The sequence below is a fragment of the Cajanus cajan genome, chromosome 8 (genome assembly GCF_000230855.2).
Source record: "Cajanus cajan strain Asha chromosome 8, NIPB_CcT2T_4, whole genome shotgun sequence".
NCBI lineage: Eukaryota > Viridiplantae > Streptophyta > Magnoliopsida > Fabales > Fabaceae > Cajanus > Cajanus cajan.
The window spans coordinates 26,568,282-26,589,780 of record NC_138524.1 but is presented as its reverse complement, the minus strand read 5'-3'; the positions used below and the strand labels follow the sequence as shown (position 1 = coordinate 26,589,780).

The 21,499-nt window shown below is 29.7% G+C and overlaps 1 protein-coding gene across 2 annotated transcripts; it reads left to right on the top strand.

Annotated features, from left to right (window-relative positions):
- The first annotated feature begins 3,143 nt into the window (after window positions 1-3,143).
- On the top strand, window positions 3,144-20,179 carry LOC109808600 (putative LRR receptor-like serine/threonine-protein kinase At1g56140). Of its 2 annotated transcripts, XM_020371656.3 has the most exons (24): window positions 3,145-3,401; window positions 5,947-6,136; window positions 6,297-6,368; window positions 6,883-6,954; window positions 7,049-7,120; window positions 8,125-8,196; window positions 9,212-9,283; window positions 9,375-9,446; window positions 9,620-9,691; window positions 9,770-9,841; window positions 9,956-10,027; window positions 10,443-10,514; window positions 10,605-10,670; window positions 11,741-11,806; window positions 12,850-12,894; window positions 13,973-14,037; window positions 15,379-15,758; window positions 16,239-16,437; window positions 16,565-16,723; window positions 17,143-17,261; window positions 17,927-18,137; window positions 18,250-18,478; window positions 18,600-18,750; window positions 19,562-20,179. In XM_020371656.3, the coding sequence occupies exons 1-24, from the start codon at window positions 3,293-3,295 to the stop codon at window positions 19,949-19,951; spliced, it is 3,099 nt and encodes a 1,032-aa protein (XP_020227245.2). In that variant the 5' UTR covers window positions 3,145-3,292; the 3' UTR covers window positions 19,952-20,179. The 2 variants fall into 2 exon arrangements, with proteins under 2 accessions (XP_082917903.1, XP_020227245.2); XM_083061777.1 differs by lacking the exon at window positions 10,605-10,670 and having other exon boundaries at window positions 3,144-3,401.
- Window positions 20,180-21,499: the final 1,320 nt, after the last annotated feature.

Here is a 21,499-nt window from a genome sequence, read left to right as displayed (position 1 = left end):
TTTTCTTCACAAATAACAAGTCTTTCATCTTGCCCTTCCACAAGTGATAATTAGTGCCATTCAAAACAATCATTTTAGTATTTTCCTCCATCATTCAAGCAAGTCAAATAGCCCCAAAACAAAGCCAACAAGAGCTCTGATGCCACTCTGATGGGGAAACAGCAACACAATAACAATACAGAGCAAACTCAAACAGTTATCGCAACGGAATAAAATTCCCCAAACTTGCAAGAATCTATGAGGAGCAACAATCAATGAACAACAATAATAAATCACCAAAAATCACACACAGAGACACCAAGATTTTTAACGTGAAAAACCCCTCAAAGTAAGGGTAAAAACCATGTGTCGTCCAGACCAAAGAAATAGCTCCACTATGATCAACAAAGAGTACAAAAGAGTCTCAATCAACTACACAAAATAGTGCTAACACCTAGCCAAACAACAAAGCAATAAAGCTTACAAATAGAGAACAAAGAAGATGAAAAAACTCCAAATACACAGCTACAATGTGAACTAAATATCTCCCTACTCAGACCTCGTTTCAAAGATCCAACCGGTCAGAATGAAGAACCGGATGTCACGAACCTGCTGTCCAATTTGCAGCCCGATCCAATGGTGAACGAATCTTCAATATCGATTTTACTGTTGCAGCCCTGTGTAAAAATGAGAATGACTTTCTCTCTTCCTCTCTCTCAAAGTGTTGGTGCTCTAAGTGACTTTTGACTTTCCCTCTTTTTCACTCTTGTGTTTCAGACCCTCTCTCCACTTAATTAAGTGAGACATCAAGTGAGCTTCTCAATTTTGGGCCTTTTCTCCACATAGGATGGGAGTCAAATACCCAACACATGATTCATATTTATTATACTGAGTGAGTAACTTAATTGAGCGTTATAGTGTCTTTTTCAGGTACACCCCCCTCCACATGAATAGACAATTGGTACGGAGAGTGAAGAAGAGTAAAGGCATCAACAAGGAGTGGAGAAAAATATCTTGTTACATGTAAATTATTATTAATTTTTTTTTATCAACTACACAAAGTTTATGAGCCTATTGCCCACAACCATGCCATCATCACAGTTAATTTATCATTTTCCTCTTCTTTGACAATAACATTCTTCAATGACCAAATTCACGCAGCCAAAAGTAGTCGCATATTTATTTATTCATGATTTATAGCCACGTTTGCGAATTGCAGTGTGAAAAAAAAATGTCTAAAACAATAGAAAAATGGGTCAAGTAGTAGCTTATTAATTTACTTTAGGAGTAACTTTATATAAAATTATTTCGTTTAATAACTTATGTTTTATATTAAATTTCAATGATCTAACAGTTGAATTTAAAATTCTTAATGCATAGATCAAGTCTACAAATTTTTAAAAAAATTGAAAATTATTAATACTTTTTTCATTAATTCAAATTGATGAATGATCCTAAAATCAGTTTATATGTTGATTTGAATTAATAAAACGAAGTATCAAGTGATTTTTAAATTTTTTTAAAAAAATTATACTTAATTTATGCATTAAGAACTTTAAATTCAACAATTAGATCGTTGAAATTAGATGTAAAATATGAATTATCAAATAGAGTAAGTTTAGGTAGACTTACTCCTATAGTAAAAGGATCTCACCTCATATATGTGTGTGTGTGTATATATATATATATATACCTAAACTTATTTTGTTTAAGGCTTAAATATGTTTAGTCCCTCAAATTTAAGGTAAATTTGATTTTGGTCTCTCAAATTTAAAATTGTTACTTTTAGCCCCTGTAATTTTCAAAAATATTATTTTAATCCCTTAGGTCACCAATAACATATATGAAAGTAACAAATTAAGACGGTTATGCAATATCAACTGGATTTAATGTGATGTTTTCACTAACAAAGATACCAATAGGTGAATTTTATACAATAATATTTGATAATTGATTAAGTAGTTGTGAGTAGTTATTTAGAAAGAGTGATAAGTTGTAATTTAAAGAACTAAAACATGTTTAGTTTCAATTTTTTACTTTTTTATTCTTAGCAATTAAGGAGTAGAATGATATGATAAAAATGAAGATCAAAACCATTATAAAAAAAGTATTTTAGATTATTATTATTATTATTAAGCTAAATGACACTCCATGTCTTACTGAGAATAAGAATTTTAATTAATGAACTATTTTTCTAGTTATGTATTATTTTTTTAAGATAGTTAAATTGTAAATATAAAAAAAGTGATATTCTTTTATTATTTATACCGAATAGGTCATTCGACCATCAAAAATTGTTAAAATTGAGATCCCTAGGCATCCTCGATAGTCGAAGGGATCGCATGATTGAAATCTTTAACCTATCCCTTTAGCCCCTTTGGCACCCTCGCCAATCGAATGGATCGTGTAAACTAGTACAACCCTTTGGCACTCTCGGTAGCCTAAAGGATTAAAGACAAATTAACCCTTGCGGTAGTCGATAACGTTGAACGACATGTAAAACCCCTAAATTATGATAACCAAAATGATTAAGACTTAATCATTGATACAAAATCAATTATCAATGTATTACCTAATTGGTAACACTAACTTATAGTCCATCGAGATTTGGACCCATTACGATTAGTATAAATAATTTGTAACTCGATACGGAGAGTGAAGAGGAGTAAAGACATTAACAAGAAGTGGAGAGAAATATCTTATTACATGTAAGTTATTAATATAAATTATTATTATTATTATTTTTTATCAACTACACAAAGTTTATGAGCCTATTGCCCACCACCATGCCATCATCACAGTTAATTTATCATTATCCTCTTCTTTGACAATAACATTCTTGATTCTTCAATGATCAAATTCACGCAGCCAAAAGTAGTCGCATATTTATTTATTCATGATTTATAGCCACGTTTGCAAATTGCAGTGTGAAAAAAGAAAGTCTCAACCAATAGAAAAGTGGTTCAAGTAGTAGCTTAATTAATTTATACATTGATTAATTAATTAATCAACTAATTTTTCAGTGTATCATTTTGACAAGGGAGGCTTCACGTGGCCACTTGTGGTGTGCCAAAATGGAACCTAACGTAAGCATTCGGAACGCTACAAGATTAAATTGCGTGTGCGTGTCATCACATTCACGCATGGAGAAGTTGGTCGAATATATCAGACGCCATTTTTGCCTCTTCTCTTCAAAAGTCTAAAGTTAAGGGTCCTTTTTCTCTCTATAATTATATATAGTAACAACGTTTTGATTGCTTAACCAAAGAAACACCAACGTTGTTATTCTGCGAGGGTCGAACAAGTTCGTACCATGGTACTGTGCGTGTCGCATGTTTTGGCTTTTGCGTTCTGTGTATTCAGTTTCTTCGTTAAAGTTGCAACAGCTCAAACTGCAAACGCTACCACAGATCCTTCTGAAGGTTAGTGCTTTCTCTTTTCCTATGTTTGTGTCTATGTTGGGTGGTTGTTGTCGTTTGTTGCAAAATTTGAACCCAGAATTTAAGAATAATCAAAGACAAACTTCATCAAAAGTATTTTTATAAGTGAAAAATGAAATAAACTTTTATATGATATAATTCATGTATAAATTATTTCGTAGAATTTTCCTTTTTTTTTAATTAATTTTTCTAAAAATTTATTTTAACTCATGTATGAATTAATTTTACCAAGTTTATTTTGATTTTGATTTTGATTTTTTTTAATTTATAAAAATTAAAAGACTTTAAAGTCTTGTACTAATTAGTGTGTGTTTGAAAATGTTAGTGTTTTGGAATGTGTGTTTTTTTCTGGATTTCAACCAAACTCAATAATAAAATAATCATTCCTTAATAATTTTGTAAAATCTTTCCATGTTTAGATTCAAACTGGCAAGTGGTTAGTAAGTGATTAATTATGGGCAAGTGGTTAGTTACCGGATGTTCATATGTGTTATGAGAATAATTATTTTAATTACTGTAAAATTTTTGTTATTAGATAAACTTTGTTAAACTAGGGGATAATTACTTTTTTTTGTTTCTTTTGTTCATGGCTCTTAAGCCAAATTTTCTGACTCTGCAGAACAAGATCCATGTTAGTAGTATTGAATTATTGATAATCAGGTCCTTAAGCGTGTTAATGAAATTCGATTCCTAATATTACTAATATATGTTAATGAAGACCACTTGAGTTCATATAATAAGCTTGGTCTGTTGAAAAAAAAAATTAATTTTTCATCGAATAAAACTTTTAAAAGGGTGTGAATATAAATAATATTTTCCATGGATATTCCAGCTCATTGAGTTAAAAATTATTCTATAATAGTGGCTATCTTAAAGAATAATTGAAGATGAATTTTTTGACTAATAAATTATTCTGTGTTATTATTTAACCACTATGATCATTGGATTAAAAGTATGTATAGGTTAAATATTAGCATAGTGTTGAATAAACTAACAGAAAAGGAAATTATTGGTACATTCATTTGATCTAGAAGAGTTTGTTCTGTTAGGAAATTTTCTGTTTTCCTCTGTGATATGAAATTTTATATTTATATGTTTTGCTAATTTTAATTTATTTTTTACTTTTAATTTGTAGTTAGTTACCTTCCAAAAACCAGTTAGATCTACCTGATGTCTCTCTCTTATTTGTAAACCTCATTATTGATGATAGATACTATATTGTATTTTAATATACTAGAAGACACTTCCTATGTTTCTAACTTTCTTTGAGAATTTTGATGGAGAATTTTTTTCAGAATTTATTTTCACCGAGTTATGACTTGACTTTTCTTATATTAAATATCTCTCTCACATTTTTTTTCTTCATATTTTAATTAATCTCACATATTATGGTATGACTTTTATATGTGTAATATAAATTTAATTTTTTAATTTTAAAGTTTGTCATGATAGATATATAAATAAAATAATGAGTTAAACATGTTTTTTTTTCCTATAAATAAATATGTAAAGTTTTTTTAAAACGTTGAGTTTTAATTTTTTTTTAAATATATCAAATTTTGTCTTTATCATTAACTTTCTTAATTTAATCTAACAATGATGTCCAATAGCACCATTATCTTTTCAGCTTTAAATTTCCATACGTGTATGACATGATGTGTCTAATGATTGAGCCATTGTTAAATTAAATTAACATAATTTGTGATAGAATAAAATTTGACATATTTTAAAAAAAAATTATAAATCGACATTTTAAAAATGAAGGAATAAAAATGAATTTTTACGTATGTTAAAAAACATGTTAATTAAAAATATATTAGTGGAGAAATGTTTGTTTATTCATGTAAGCAACACATTTTCTGTAAAAAAAAAATAATAATCAATACATTTACAAAGGTAAAATATACCCTTGGCCAACCAAGTGAGCTTGTGTATTTTCTTTAATTTGAAAATACAATCCATGTGATTTTATATCCGTATTTTGCATCTATTTTTTTTATTAATTAAAACGTTTTTTTAGTAACAGAATTAAATTTATTATTTTGTCTTTTTTCTTTTATATTTCTTTCATATTAAACAATTTTTTTTCTTCTTTTTACTCATACTTTTTCTCTTTTAAATTTTTCTCCTAGACGAAAAAATCATTTCTCTTTGGCTCACCTTAATTTTTCAAGATTAAAATATTTTTTAATTCCTATATTAGCTTCCTTTTTAAATTTTTGTAATTTATAATAGACCTTTTTTAATCATTAAATAACACATCTTAATCTAAAAAAATAAAATACATTACTGTTAAGTGAATCAATAACTCTACATCATTCACATAAAAATCACTGTTATAAAAACAATTAACGATAAAAAAAATAAAAAAAATCTAAATATAAAAATAAAAAAATATTTTAAATTAATAAGCACTAAAAGGTAAAAGGACACAAAATATATTTTTCAATTGAATCACAATCACCTTCTTTGTTCTTTTCCTTCTTCTGAGTCCATTTTCTTGAAAAATGTGAACTTGTGAATGCAGCAAGAGCTTTAAATTCAATCTTCAGCAAATGGGGTATATCAGCAGACACAAGCCAATGGAACGTGAGCGGTGAAGTGTGCAGTGGAAGAGCCACCGATCAAAGCAGCACCATTGATGACCAAACTTTCAACCCATTCATCAAATGTGATTGCTCCTATGACAACAAAACTACTTGCCGCATCACAGCACTGTAACCCTTTCTCTCTCTCTCTCTCTCTCAACTTTGTTTTTAATTTTTTCAGAATAAATTTATAATTTCTGATGTCAAAGTTGGAAGCTTGCTTTAACTATAGCAATTTAATGTTTTTTGATTCGATTTTTATTTATTTTTTATTTTTTTAATTGTGCAGGAAGGTTTATGCAGTGGACGTGGTTGGTGAAATTCCAGAAGAGCTATGGACTCTCACTTACCTCACCAATTTGTATGCTTTCTTTCTTATTATTAACTTGATAACATTAAAATAACTCATATGAACATTGTTGTACGGACAAGATTCTAAATTTTAACTTTGGTGTTGTTATCATAATTCTTATTGAAAAAACAAAAAAGGATTTCACCACAAACTTAATTTTTATTATTTGATTACTATTATTATTAGTTTAATTTTCATGTACTGTCTATGCGAGCAAGAATCCCAAATATTACTTAGGTATTATTAAAATCAATAATCTTAGCATATAATATAATATGTAATGAATGACAGTGTAAGGATATAAAAAATTGAATGACAGTATGAATTTACACCTTTGAGACAATACTATATTAAGGAAAATTTCTGATTGGTTGTCAAATGCAAACATTTTTACATTGATCGAACATAGAAATTAAACTCCTTATTATTGTTATCTTAATGCATTTTTGGCTTTTGATTGGTTGTTCTCATGTAAGAATGACATAATTTTATGCTGTACTTATTTTCATCAAATTGCAAACAGAAATCTTGGGCAGAATTACTTAACGGGTTCTCTACCTCCAACCATTGGAAATCTAACTCGTATGCAATACATGTAAGGCAATTTGACTTAAGTTCGGTTCATAATATTTTTGTGTACTTAATGTTCAGACACGTAATTTCTAACGTTTGCATTAATTATTTGTTAGGACCTTTGGCATCAATAATTTATCAGGGGAGCTTCCAAAGGAATTGGGAAATCTTACAGAGTTAATAGTATTGTACGTTATTTACACTCAGCTTTTCTTCCTCTGGTTACAAAGGTTGCAAATAGGGGTGTTCAAAAAAGTTGAGCTAAACTGAACTGTATGAGAACTGAACTGAATTGGAAAAATAATTCATTAGAGCTGAACTGAACTGAAAAATTGTTTTGACAAACAAAATCGATCTGTTTTATTAGTTCAGTGAACTGTTTTATCAAATTTGAACAGAATTGTATTTTAAACTGAACTAAACTAAACCATTCTTTTTTTTGCAATGATAAATATAAGAAAAAATAAAAGTATGAGAATTTTTACCACTTTATAAAAATAGTTCAGTTTGTACAATATAGTTTAGTTAGCTAAGTTCAGTTTTCTATTAAAAAAAAAAAATCAGTTTTATAACCAAGTTCAATTGACATTCAGTTTAGTTCGGGATATTTTGAACACCCATAGATGCAATGTGTTGTTTTTTTCAGGATCAAGTAGTCACTAAAGAGAGTTAGAGTCACTTGTGCCATGATTCTTGAGTGTTAAAAGTTTAGTTAATAGTGTGAAAGTGAGATTGGCCCAATGGGCTGACATTTGCCAAAGCCCATATGGGCCCTAAAATTAGATTGGTATATGAGCATATAAAAAAGGATAAAATAATGATTGATCTTATGATAACTGATATTTATTTCCTCTTGTAATGGGATTCATAAAATCCTTGATAGATAAGTGGTGAGACTATAATTGATAATTTTAATTACCAGAAATGATATTTTGTACAAAAATTTATGAGAAGAAATCCATGTGGAAAAATTTGATTTGAAACAAAACGTTTCCTTTCACACAACATAATTACTTAATTAGTTATTTGTATCTATTTGGTTACAAGGGTAGTTCGTTGTTTTTCATAAGAATTTGTTCATGAAATAGTTGTTCTCTTTAATTAATCCAAGATTGTTCTCTATATGTGACTGTGTGCATGAGAAATTATTCTTGATGGCTATGTTGAGGCTTTCTATTTGTTAAATTTGCAGGAGTTTTGGGTCAAACAAGTTCTCAGGATCTCTTCCATCTGAACTTGGGAAACTAACAAAGTTAGAACAACTGTAAGTACTTCTGCAATCTTTGCTTCTTAATATAACTAGTATTTTTGTAATGAAGTTTGCATTCTTTGATATCCTCAATTTGTGAAAATGAAATTGTAAATTATTTGTATATTCTTTCAATTGAATTTGCCACGATACGAAGGCAATCGCTCATATTTTGGAAACATACTAGAAGTAGAACTACACAAATGTGGTAATCATTAATTTTTAGTCTACGGAACCAACTCAATAGCAGCACAAATACAAAAATTGGATAATGATTTGAACAACATTATAGCCTGTGCCAAATATTTTTTTATGGAGTAATGTTAGGTATACAATACTTGACACATAAAAGTTTGCACTACTTCATACAAAATTAAATTTACTCTCAAATTTATATTAGTTCATATATAGTTTCTTTTTTACATAGATTCATATACATGTCCAATGATCTACTCAGTTATTGTGTTTTTTAGTATGCCAAAATATTATTCACCTAGCATTTCATGTATTAGAAGTTTAGTCCTGAAAGAAAAAATTTGATGCTAGTTTAAATTTTGGAATGTTTTGGAAGTCAAAGCCACACCTGTCCCCCAATGAATTTATCTCTCAAATATGTATACTTCATTTGTAAATCATTTTTATTTCTAATCTCAGTGAATCGTATCTCTAAGTTGTATTAGTACTCTCATGTAAGTTTATATATCTTTGTATATAATATATATAGATGTAGATACTACTCCTTCAAATATGGTTTGTGGCTGCAAATAACAACCGTATCCCTGGGAAGTACAACATTTTTATTACTCAAATACATGTAACAAACAGTTATTTATTGTGGTCCATACAATGAGACTTGTCATAAGTATACACTGTTTTTTCACCCAAAACAAAGTATTCATTGTTCTGAATAATGAGTTGATTCTGATAGTGCAAAGTATTAGCTTTTTTATTCAAAATTACAGTTTGTTACAGAGTTTTATATTTTTATTCTTACAAGAGAATTTTAATTTCAAAAAATATTTCCTTGCAGCTACTTTGATAGTTCAGGAATTAGTGGTCCAATTCCTTCCACATTTGCAAACCTTAGGAATTTGGTGACAGTGTAAGATATTCTTACTCTGATGTGCTTCATATAATAACAGATTAAAAATAACTTCGACAACAATAAAGTTTTTTTCTTTTGTAAATGTCAGATGGGCTTCAGACATGGAACTCACAGGCAAAATTCCAGACTTCATTGGGAGTTGGTCTAAGCTTCAAACCTTGTAAGACTACATTACCAGTCAACAAATTTTTTTTTCCTAAATTTAAATTAAGTAGGTGAAAAACTTTTGGGAAAAATCATTTATATTGGATGTGGAATTAAAGTTTCTTTCTTTACTTTCATATTTCGTTCTAGAAGAGTGTGCTGACATTGAATTGTTGTATATCTTAATAGGAGATTTGAGGGAAACTCTTTTAATGGATCATTACCCTCATCATTTTCCAATTTGACTTCTTTGACAGAATTGTGAGTATCACCGATGGTTTCTTGTTTGGTAACTGTTAATTCATGAAAGCTAATATATCATGTATGATATAAATGTAGGAGAATAAGTGGTTTATCTAATGGGAGCTCCTCGCTGGAATTTGTAAGGAATATGAAATCTTTGACTATCTTGTAAGGCCCCAGCTTTGCTAATGATCATGACTCACTCTGCCATGCAAAATGAATTCTTTATTTATTTTTTATCCTCCTAAACATAGTCCAAGAATTTTGTTTCATTTGTTGCAGAGAATTGAGGAATAACAATATTTCTGGTTCAATTCCATCTACCATTGGAGAATTTCAAAATTTGACTCAGTTGTGAGTATCATGTATTTGTGTTAAACTAGGTTCAAATGAAATTATTATGTAAAAGGTGTTAACTAGAAATCAACAAATTAGGCAATGTTCTGTTACTATTCCATAGTATGTATCCACTTTGATTACTGACTAGTTATGTGGGGATATCTTAAAATAAGTACCCGTTCTTTCAAAATTAAAAACTTTTATTTTTTATCAGAGCTCAACGTCAACATGGCTTGGTGTTCGTTTATCTTTTTCACTTTCATTGTTTTCATTATTGTGGTAGAAAGATACAAATTTTCAACTTATTTATCATACAGATAAGATAATTGTACATTTTCTTTTATTCGCAAAAGGGAAAACAAGTATCGTATCTTGTAGTTGTGTCCTAGCCCAAACTGAGAAAATTATATATTTATGTTGGTTATTGCAGGGATTTAAGCTTCAATAACATCACAGGACAAATTCTGGAATCAATTTTCAATCTGAGCTCGCTCTCTTACTTGTAATATTGCATTTCCAAGTAATTATATATTGATTTGTTGGTATGTTTTGGTACATAGTTAAAAGGATGTTTTATTTTTATCAAATATAGGTTTCTTGGAAATAATAAACTTAGTGGCACCCTCCCGACGCAGAAAAGTTCATCTCTTCGAAATATGTGAGTAAGATGGACCTTGACTTTACCGATTCAAAATACTAAGGCAAAATATAAGGAGCCCCATCCAACTATTGATCATGTGTGGAAACCCCCTCGTGCTTTGAAACTCAAACACAATTCGTTTAACTCACCAAACATTGCTTATTGATCAATAAAGGCATTTTTTTACACATCTGGCTGAGGGGGGAGGGGTGTCCATGCATAATTTGTTGAATCCATGAAGTTTCGTTAGCAATTTTCAAAGCTTTATATGATCCATAGTTGGAAGGAATTCTACGTGTTTTGCCCAAGATTCTGAGCTTTACACTTAGTTACTATTTGAAAATTTCCAAATTACACTTGCACATGAATACGAGGGAGATCAATTGGAGCTTGGTCTTACAAGTTTAAAGATTAAGATGAACATAAATTGTGTTATAATGCCGACTGCCGAGAGGCATGTATGTGTTTTTTTTTATATATATTTTTTTTATTTTTTTGTATGCTTGCTAATTGTCAATTTGCTAATTATTTTTATTTTTGAAGAAAGTTGGATGTTTTAAAATGGATGTTATAAGTACCGGTGTTAGATATGTTTCTGTATTGTAACTATATTTATTTATTTTTGAAATCTTTTGCTAATATGGTGGGGAATGACATGTATTGGATAAATGGTAGTCATTGAGTCTACAGCGACTAAATACTAATGTTGAAAAAGGAAAGCTAATTGCATCTATGTTGATGCTTTTTTGACTTTCTCCACTTTTCCCCCATTCTTGGAATTTATCAACTATAATTTTTTTAATGATGTTTTATAATGACTTTATTTGTTTCTGATGTTTTCATGAGATGATTTACAATTTACATAATTTTTTAATAGTTTTCTACTATATCTTGTCATATCCATTCTTCTGTCCATGCTTGGATATGTGTAACATTAATTTTCACAGGTTTTGGTGACTATTTCGGTGTACTTTTAAACTCAGGAGTTTGTCAACAGATGTTAATATTAAACAGTTTTTTTTTGTCACACTAATTTCATCATTCCTCAAGTATTATCTTTCATTTGGTTTGACTTAACATGCTTGCAGAGACTTGTCATACAATAATCTATCAGGTAGCCTCCCCACTTGGGTAAAGGAACAAAATTTACAACTGTAAGTGGCGTGATTCTTTTTTTCCCTCTTTTACATATCAATTTGTTAGCCAGGGCCAAATAAAATGGGTCTATTGTAAGATTAATAGAAGTAGCCTGGGGATAGGAAGAGATAATGGTCTACCAAGCTATTAAAGAGGATTGAAGCGTGTAATAAACTAATGACTTAGTTGAGTAGTTAAGAATTGTTAGAAAACAGGCAGGAGATGATGATCATTTCTTTTTTTTTTTTTTTTTTTTTTTATCTATTATATCACATTGATATATAAGGGTCCAAAGATAAAGAGACTTCTAAATAAACAATCTGTCTATTCCTACAATCTGATCTAGTTCTTGTACAATTTCTGTAGTTTCAATGCCCCTAGCATTACTTACCAACATATTTGCAAGCTAGTTGTGTGACGCTTGAAATGCTATACATATCCAATATTCCAATTCCAATTCCAATATACATCATATTTCCTAAGATTTTGTTTGAAATTATGATCTAGATAAATTTTGGTTATATTTATTTTTATAATTTAATAACTTACTATTCTGAATCATTATTTTTACGAAGCTTCGTGTTTTCATTTACCCTTTTGTAATAATATGTGTTTAGTTATGCTATTATCATTAATATTGTTTAAACTAGGTTTTTCTCAATTTCATTCAGATAATTTCTCAAAATTTTTAAAACCCAATATGATTGAGATAATAATGTTTATTAAAGTGATCTACATTTGAAAGAGATGAAAATAAATATATAAATACAATTCAAGTAAATTAAATTTTAATTTTTTAAGCATTTTAATTCATTAATATCATTGTTTTAGTGACACTTATATTCCATTTACTAAAATAATAAAATTGTCCATGCCTCCTTTCACCTTTAAATGGCCAACTAAGTTTTAGTTCATATTTTAACATCATATATTGAAAATTAGACAATAACTTACTTAAGGTTTATCTCTCTCTATATATATACGTCTATTTATCTATCTACCTACTTATCTATATATGTAGGTGAATCTCATTTTGATATTTTTGGGGTGTGAAATGCAGGAATTTAGTTGCCAACAACTTGACAATAGATGGTTCAAATACCAGGTGACTATTATACAATTTCTTTAGTGATGATTGTTTTAATAGTTCTCTTAAATCTTATTGTGTATCACGTATTTTTGGCAATAATGCAATTTTTGATCTTGCTCAAATCCAATTTTTCATAGTTTTCTGTCAAGATTGACATGCTGGTTGCATCGCTTCTCTCTCTATTTTGACAATTTTCCAATCAAGTTGAAACATTTTCCTTTCCTGCATAAATGTATTGTATCTTGCTTGCCATCATGGTATCACTGATACTCATACTTTATTTAACAATTTTTAAAAATTATTATCATTGTACTTGATTTTGTTGGTTTCCCTTTTATTCCTCATCCCCATTCCTCTAGTTACATAGGTCTTGACTAATATTTTATGTTATGCTTATTTGATATGTTTATCAATTGTTTCATTAGGTACAAGTTAGCTTGTGTCATGTGGGATGCATATTTGATATAGTCATTAATATTTGATAAATTGATATTGTGTTAATTAATTTATTTATGTGCATTAATTTCCAAAGTAGATATGATAATTGATTTGCCCTTACTTGGTGAGTGAAGAACTATTGTTGCGATGGTTTTCTATTTTAAACCATCTTTATGATTTGGATAGTCAAAGCAAGGATGCGGTCTGTAGCTAACACTTAATAATTTTAACATGTCACCACAATTTTATAAGATTAAATATAAATACTTTTTTCAACTAAATGGAATAATCCATAAGGTTGTACTTTTCAATTTATGAAATTTTGTAAAAACTAATTCTCATTAGTAACACTTAAACCAAAAAGATTGTTAAGTAAATTAATTTGAGGTCCAATCAGCCACTCTTTAAACATTGTTAACACTTGTTTTGCTGATTTTCCTAAACTTTGAAGATATTTTCGCAAGAATCTGGAAGTTGTAGTTCTCATACGTATTGGGGGTCTATGTAAAAGCCTTAGCAAGTAAATCTTAATAAAATGAATCTTTGATTTCTATTTATACTGCTTAGAAAATTCATTTGTGCACCAATCTTTTATTAGGAATAACTTAAGGCCATATAAATTTCTCCGGACTGAAACATAACTTCTCTTTTGCAGTGGCTTGCCTATTGGAATCAACTGTCTCCAGAAAAATTTTCCTTGTAATAGAGGTGCTGGAAGATGTAAGTTTGACTTTAAGCTAGCTTGTCATGTAATGTGAGACATGTGAGGCACTAAAACTGATAAGAAAATATTATCAAAAACAAATTGTTAAGATTACCATTATTGATATCAGGGGGCAAGCCTCAGTGCAATGGTAAAGTTGTTGCCTCTTGCATGGGTTTAAATCTTGGAAATAGCCTCTCATCTCAACTTATGGGGATCCATACCTCTACGCTCCCCACATGCCACTAAGTTTTATCCTTGTGCTTCTCCAATCTCCATTATTTTCTTCCCTCTAGACTTATGTATAAACAAAAAAAAACTAATTTCACACATATAGTTAAATACATTTAATTTTCACGATTTCATATAAAATATACGATAAATTTACTAAAATATCCTTAATGACATTTATTATAGCTAGTATTTTCATTTATTGTCTTAGGGTATTTTTGGATTAAGAGTATTAATAAATTTGACTTGGTTGAAATTTGTTTATATTTAAGCCAAAAAAAAAAAATTAACCATTTTTTTTTTGCTTATATATAAGTTCAGAGAGAGTACCTGTTGTCCCATGTACATTATGTGACACTCTCCTGATAGGCTGATATTGTTTTCTCCTCAATTCTAGCAACATTCCATTGAAAATCATCTTATTACCTTTAAGTTTTCACCTTCCAATAAATCTAACTTCTTTTTTTTTATATTTTTTTTATTTTTTATTTTTTTATTTTTTTTTATCATTCTTTCTACAATACAAAGATTTATAAAGTTGCTGCAAAATCCATTATCCTTACACATCGCTGCCTCCTCCACCAGGCCAACCACCATTTTTTTATAATTAATTTTCATTCCTGGCATTCGTTAGATTTGTTTGAACAACCTTTTTTAAACAGACAAACAGATTCTTACAACCTTTGTTGGACTGGGATCTGTTTCTTATTTTGAAGCATTTTTGAACATCTTGATTTGTGACTAACATCGTGGCATTGGGTAAAAAATATTAAACGAGCCACAACATATAGTAAGATTTCTCTTCTAATATTTTTCAGCATGAAATCAGGATGACCTAATAAAGGATTATTGAGTGGGTATTGTTCACTCCAGGTATAAGAATATCGTCTGTAATTGCATTAAGGGGTAGAGAGGAATAATAATATTTCATTTTAGATATCAAATCAATCCTATCTATCTGGGACTAATTTAGAATTCATAACTATTGGATTAAGTGATTGAATGATCTCTCTGCCATCTTTTTTCAGTACATGGAAAAGAAATATCAGTCTTTATATTAAGTCAATTTTGGAAATTAAAACCCCTTTTCAGTCATTGATCAGTCTCTTATCTATGATTCTATGCAGATTATGACTTTGCAATCAAGTGTGGCGGTAACCAAATTAGGTCAACAGATGGAACAGTGTATGAAATGGACAATGCAACACTTGGGCCTGCTACATACTTTGTTACTGATACAGATAAATGGGCTGTTAGTAACGTTGGATTATTCAAGGGTAGCAATAATCCTGTATTCAAAAGTTCTGTGTCTAATCAGTTCACTGGTACTGTGAACCCGGAGCTCTTCCAAACAGCACGACTCTCTGCTTCATCGTTAAGATATTATGGTCTGGGACTAGAAAATGGCTTTTACAACATCACCCTTCAATTTGCTGAAACAGCTATTCTGGATAGTACTAACACATGGAAAAGCCTTGGGAGGCGGGTCTTTGATATTTATATTCAGGTATTTGTCTCTTTATTAGAAATCATAATGATGAGTTTTAAAAGAATTTGCATGAATATAATGATTTTAAAGATTTTTTTTAAAAGAATTTGTAGGAATTTAATAACTTTTAAGATTCTTTTTGAAAGACTTTTATAATCAAGATTTTGTAACAGATTTTGTTGTCAGTATACATCACCAGATAAGAATATGAAAATATTTTTAAAATTGGGCTATAACTTGGATATTAGGACGACACTAGGAGGTTTTGAAGCATTATTCTACAGTATAGCTCTTACAATGGCTTGATGGGAATTGATAGGAAAGGAATATTTTGTGTGGATTCTTCTCCCATGTGCATATTTTCCGTTGTCCTAATCACATTTGTAGAACCAAATTATTTTTGTTGTTAAACATTTTGAATTTATGACGTGTCATTAACCCTATGTTTTCTTGCCTTTTATTGGATCTTCATTTTCTTTCCATTTTTGAATTTTCCAGGGGACTCGTGTTTTGAAGGATTTTGACATACAAAAGGAAGCTGGGGGCGTCTCATACAGAGCTGTCCAAAAACAATTTAGGTTTGAAGTGTCAGAAAACTATCTCGAGATCCATCTCTTTTGGGCTGGAAAAGGGACTTGCTGCATACCTGCTCAAGGTACTTATGGGCCTTTGATTCAAGCCATCCATGCTATCCCAGGTAAAACTATGAAATTTTTTTGGCATTTCAGATGTTTAATTACTAAGCTTTCACAATTATAATCTCGTCAACTAAATATTCAAAATTTGTATTTTTAAATTTGATAAAGTGTTCCTATGTTGTACAGATTTCATACCTAGTGTCAGTAACAAACCGCCAAGCAATAAAAAGAATAGAACCGGTCTAATTGTTGGAATTGTTATTGGAGTTGGAGCTGTTTGCTTTCTATCAGTTTTTGCAATTTTTTGTATCATTCAGAGAAGAAAACGCCATGATGATAATGAAGGTAAAGACATTATGTGAATATTTGTAGTTGTTCTCAAATTAAATTATTCTTTTGCATATTGCATGGTAAGATATTTTAAGATCTAGTGTGACATACGTTACATATGTTTCTAGACATGAATATGACAAATTTTCTCTTCAACATTACAGATTTTATATGTTTAGGTATTTGTATGATAATATAACCAAAAGATAGAAGAAATGCTTGAACTCCGCTTAAAAGTCCAACATTATAGGCATTAGACAATGCATGTGTATTTGTTCTATCTGTTTTTCTTATCTTAATTCAAAACATTCTAAAAAACCTGGATGAAGGATGTTTCTGAACTTGAAAAACAAGAAAACAACCATCATTCCCAGCTTTAACAAAATAAGTTTATGCTTATTCAAGCTTAACTTTGTTCATGTTTGACTTTGCAGAACTTTTAGGAATTGATACAAAGCCATACACTTTCAGCTATTCTGAGTTAAAAAATGCTACAAATGACTTTAATGTTGAAAATAAGCTTGGTGAGGGAGGTTTTGGACCTGTTTATAAGGTAATATTTGTTCCTTAGAGATAATGGCTGTATGCTACTTTGCAAAAGGTTATCATTGTCAATAATGATTCAAATAATGCTCATTGCAACTGGTAGTAAGTGATAGAGTCAACATTATTCACTAACTCCTTAGATTTTTGTTAATTAAATTAATAAGTATTTAATAAAAACTAGTAGGGTTGGTGCCCCATAAACATTACGTGCTTCCTTATTACCCCCAAGAGTTCATATTTCTAGTTATGTATATCTTTAGATATGCTGATATTTAGAATTTTAGCATGTTTAATGTAATGATTTTCTTGATAATTAAATTTTAGCGCACAAAATGCTAGGGTAGAATTTTTTTTATTCTTTTTCAACTGATGATCATATGTTATTGTTTATCTTATATTTTTGTGTCAGTGTTCTTAATAAATTTATATAATTTTTATTATTAATAGCCAGTGCTTCCCCTAACCCGGGTCTGACTCGACAACTGCCAGTTGTTATACTGTTTTGATCAAAGTGATAATTTTTTTTAATATTTAATTTTTGGGACCAATATAGAAACTAAATCACTACTTTCAGCAGTTGATATTTCGTATAAATATCATGGTCATAAAAAAAATATAAAAAACTAAATCCTTTTTATGAGAATATTATTTTTCCTTTCTTTTTTCTTGTAGGGGACACTTAATGATGGAAGAGTTATTGCTGTGAAACAACTATCTGTGGGATCCCATCAAGGAAAAAGCCAATTCATAACTGAGATTGCTACTATATCAGCTGTGCAACATCGTAATCTGGTCAAATTATATGGATGTTGCATTGAAGGGAGTAAAAGGCTTCTTGTCTATGAGTATCTAGAAAATAAGAGTCTTGATCAAGCATTATTTGGTATGAGAAAATGATATTTTTTGTCTTTGAGTTTATATTTATGAATGCATATTCGTTTTCTCATTTTCTTCTGTATAAAAAGCTAAGGACAACCGTGGTTTGTTTGGGACAGGAAATTGTTTAACCCTCAATTGGTCCACACGCTATGATATATGCTTGGGTGTTGCTAGAGGTTTAACTTACTTACATGAAGAGTCACGTCTCCGTATTGTACACCGTGATGTGAAGGCCAGTAATATTTTGCTTGATTATGAGCTTATTCCCAAAATATCTGATTTTGGCTTGGCCAAATTGTATGATGATAAAAAGACCCATATAAGCACCCGTGTGGCTGGGACAATGTGAGTCATTAATACTTTATCAATTTGTATTGATTTCATGATTTTTTTCTATATTTTATTTGTTTATGGTCTCATTTTTATTTTAATTAATTTTAAATTGTTGTTATACTCTGTGATGAAGTGGATATCTTGCACCGGAGTATGCCATGCGTGGACACCTTACAGAGAAAGCAGATGTCTTTTCCTTTGGTGTTGTGGCTTTAGAGTTAGTAAGTGGAAGGCTAAATTCTGATTCAAATTTGGAAGGAGACAAAGTGTATCTTCTTGAATGGGTATGCATGCGACCTCAACTTCCTATGAATGTTAAATTTCCTACTTTTATCTTAATTATACCTATATTATATACGTAAAATTATAATCCAAAGTTAGCAGCTTTTCATTTCCATTTTTTTAATTGTTAAACAAGTAAAACATCTAATTAATTTGATATTGCATTTGAATAGGATAATGAATCTCTTCCGCATGATAACTAATTCTTCGCTTGCTTAGATTTTTTTTTTCCTTTTGATTTACTTGTTACCTAATACATTGGATGTGATAAGCTATATAATGTGAATTAGTCTTTTGCCTATTGGTGTCTATTTTCTAAAATCTTCCTAAAAGGAATGATGCTTTCTTTTATGTTTACTTAATGGGGGACATAACGATACTCAATATATGATAATCATGATGATAATGTGATAAAAATATAATAATCATTACAAACATTTATGTGCAAGATTAGTTTTTGTAACATCCCTTTTATTAATCATAATTATTGATCGGGATTACACGTCACTAAAAATTATTCTGCTCTACACTACATTGTTGCATCAGAGATGTAATGGCTTTGGTTAGATCATCTATTTCTCATGGGATATGTACTTATTGTTTTTTGCTATTTAGTTATCAGGACAATCTTGCTAGCATAATATGAAGAAAAATAGTATAAGAGGTTGTATTCTAATTATGACAGTTGACTCGTGTTAATACTACTAAAAAGAATTTAGGACCCCCTCATATTTGTCATCTTTTCGATTTGTGCATTTGGAAACACTTTATTGTTTATCATTTTACCTTATTGTCATTGGTTGTGTCTGTTAGGCTTGGCAACTTCATGAGAACAATCAGATAATTGATCTGGTGGATCCTAGACTTTCAGAATTCAATGAGGAAGAAGTAAAACGTGTTGTAGGAATAGCACTTTTGTGTACTCAAACATCACCAACATTACGACCATCAATGTCACGTGTGGTAGCAATGCTTTCAGGAGATATTGAAGTGAGCACTGTGACTACAAGGCCTGGATACCTAACTGATTGGAAATTTGAAGATGTGTCCAGCAGCTTGATAACTGACTTTGCAATGAAAGGATCTGATACAAGTTACCAGAATTCATCAGGAAGCACCAGCATGATGGGTGGTTCAGACTTGTATTCACCAATAAATGTGTCTAAACCGATCCATAACGAGACTCTTAGCCAGGGTAGATAAGAAAATGTGGATTCTATAGTATTCAGATAAGTAGTAGAACAATGATAATGTCACTGTACTCCACTTTTTTCCTTTTGTTTTACATTTTCTTTAGCCTTTGTTGTATTGTTTACTTAAGTTTTGGTGTAGAACAATGAATTTGTGAATTCTTTAATTTGTAATGTAAATAACCATCTAAGTTATGGAATGTACATCAACTAATCAACCAGTGTGATCATGCATGTCATACGCGCGATGTGTTGTTGTCTTTCGTTTATTTTTAAATAAAATACATAGGTTAAAATATTTTTTAAATCTTTATAGATTTATTTATTTTACTTTTTAGTATCTATAGTTTAAAATAAACATTTTTAAACTTATTTTTCAATTATTTTTAGTCTTTATAATTGAATATAGATCCTTTTAGTCCTTATATTTACAGTTTTTTTTATTTCTTTTAGTCTTCATCATTAATTATTTTTTATAACATTGTCAGGTTTGTGTTGATATGGTATAGGTCTTTAATTTTGTGAGGGTAAATAAAAGGTATCTCAATAATAGATGTTAATCAAGACAATGTTGAATTAATATTTAGTCATGTTAACACGAAAGAGACATCATTACAAAAATAAAATAAAATTAATGACATAGGCTAAAATGATTAAAAATTTGTAAGTATAAACACTAAAAATGTATCTAAAACTATAGGGACTAAAAAGGATTGAAAAAGATAAGTATATGAACTAAAAATGCATATTTTATAGTATAGGGACTAAAAGATAAAATAAGTAAAATTGTAGGGAATAAAAAAGTATCTAACCCAAAAGCATTTTTTCCCCTTGATCCTTTAGTTTTTAAAAATGTTCAATGTTTTTTTTCCGTTCAAATTGACATTAATGAAATTAGATATGACAACGTTTATGAAGGAAAGAAAGTCATTAGAAGGAGGGAGGTTGAATAACATCAATTAAAAACTCAACATTTTTTTGAAGTAGTGAAGTAATATCAAAATCTTATGAATGCAAATGAAAAGTTAAGAAAGACAATACTTTTATACTAGTCCGTCTCAACCACTGAACACGTCTAATTCTTGATCAACTTGATCAAGTTAGGCTATCTTTGAAAAGATACAAATATTATATGCTTTTTGAGATGAACTTAGAACTAGAAGGGAGTGAGTTATTTTCTATGTTGAAAGATCCTATTGTGAGGATTTGAATTGTAATAAAGAGTCCAAAGAAGAAATCTTTTAGTGGAAAAGTTGACTCTTGAAATGGAAAGTTGTTTTAAACAGTTTTTTCCTCTAGATTCTTAGTTGATACATTAGGGGGGAGGGTAAGGTAGAGCCATATTTTTTGTGAAGTGGGCAATGAGTAAGGTATGAAGTAAAGAGCCAAAATTCCTTACTGAGTGTTGAAAGGGTCCACAATATTTGGAGGGTAGACTGCAAGTTAATCTCATTTAGGCTTTGATTAATGCATGTCAATGTTGTGGTAGACTCACACCCAAGTTGTTCTATTCCTAATAGTAGTATTGAACCACCTTAGTTTAAGTGGCGAAATTTGAGAA

What these genes read in the sequence shown, in the direction of transcription:
- LOC109808600 (XM_020371656.3), top strand. Translation starts at nt 3,293, where the DNA reads ATGGTACTGTGCGTGTCGCATGTTTTGGCTTTTGCGTTCTGTGTATTC. An exon ending in CTAACTCGTATGCAATACAT is followed by an intron (nt 6,955 to 7,048) that starts GTAAGGCAATTT and finishes ATTATTTGTTAG; the next exon opens with GACCTTTGGCATCAATAATT. An exon ending in AGCCATCCATGCTATCCCAG is followed by an intron (nt 16,438 to 16,564) that starts GTAAAACTATGA and finishes TATGTTGTACAG; the next exon opens with ATTTCATACCTAGTGTCAGT.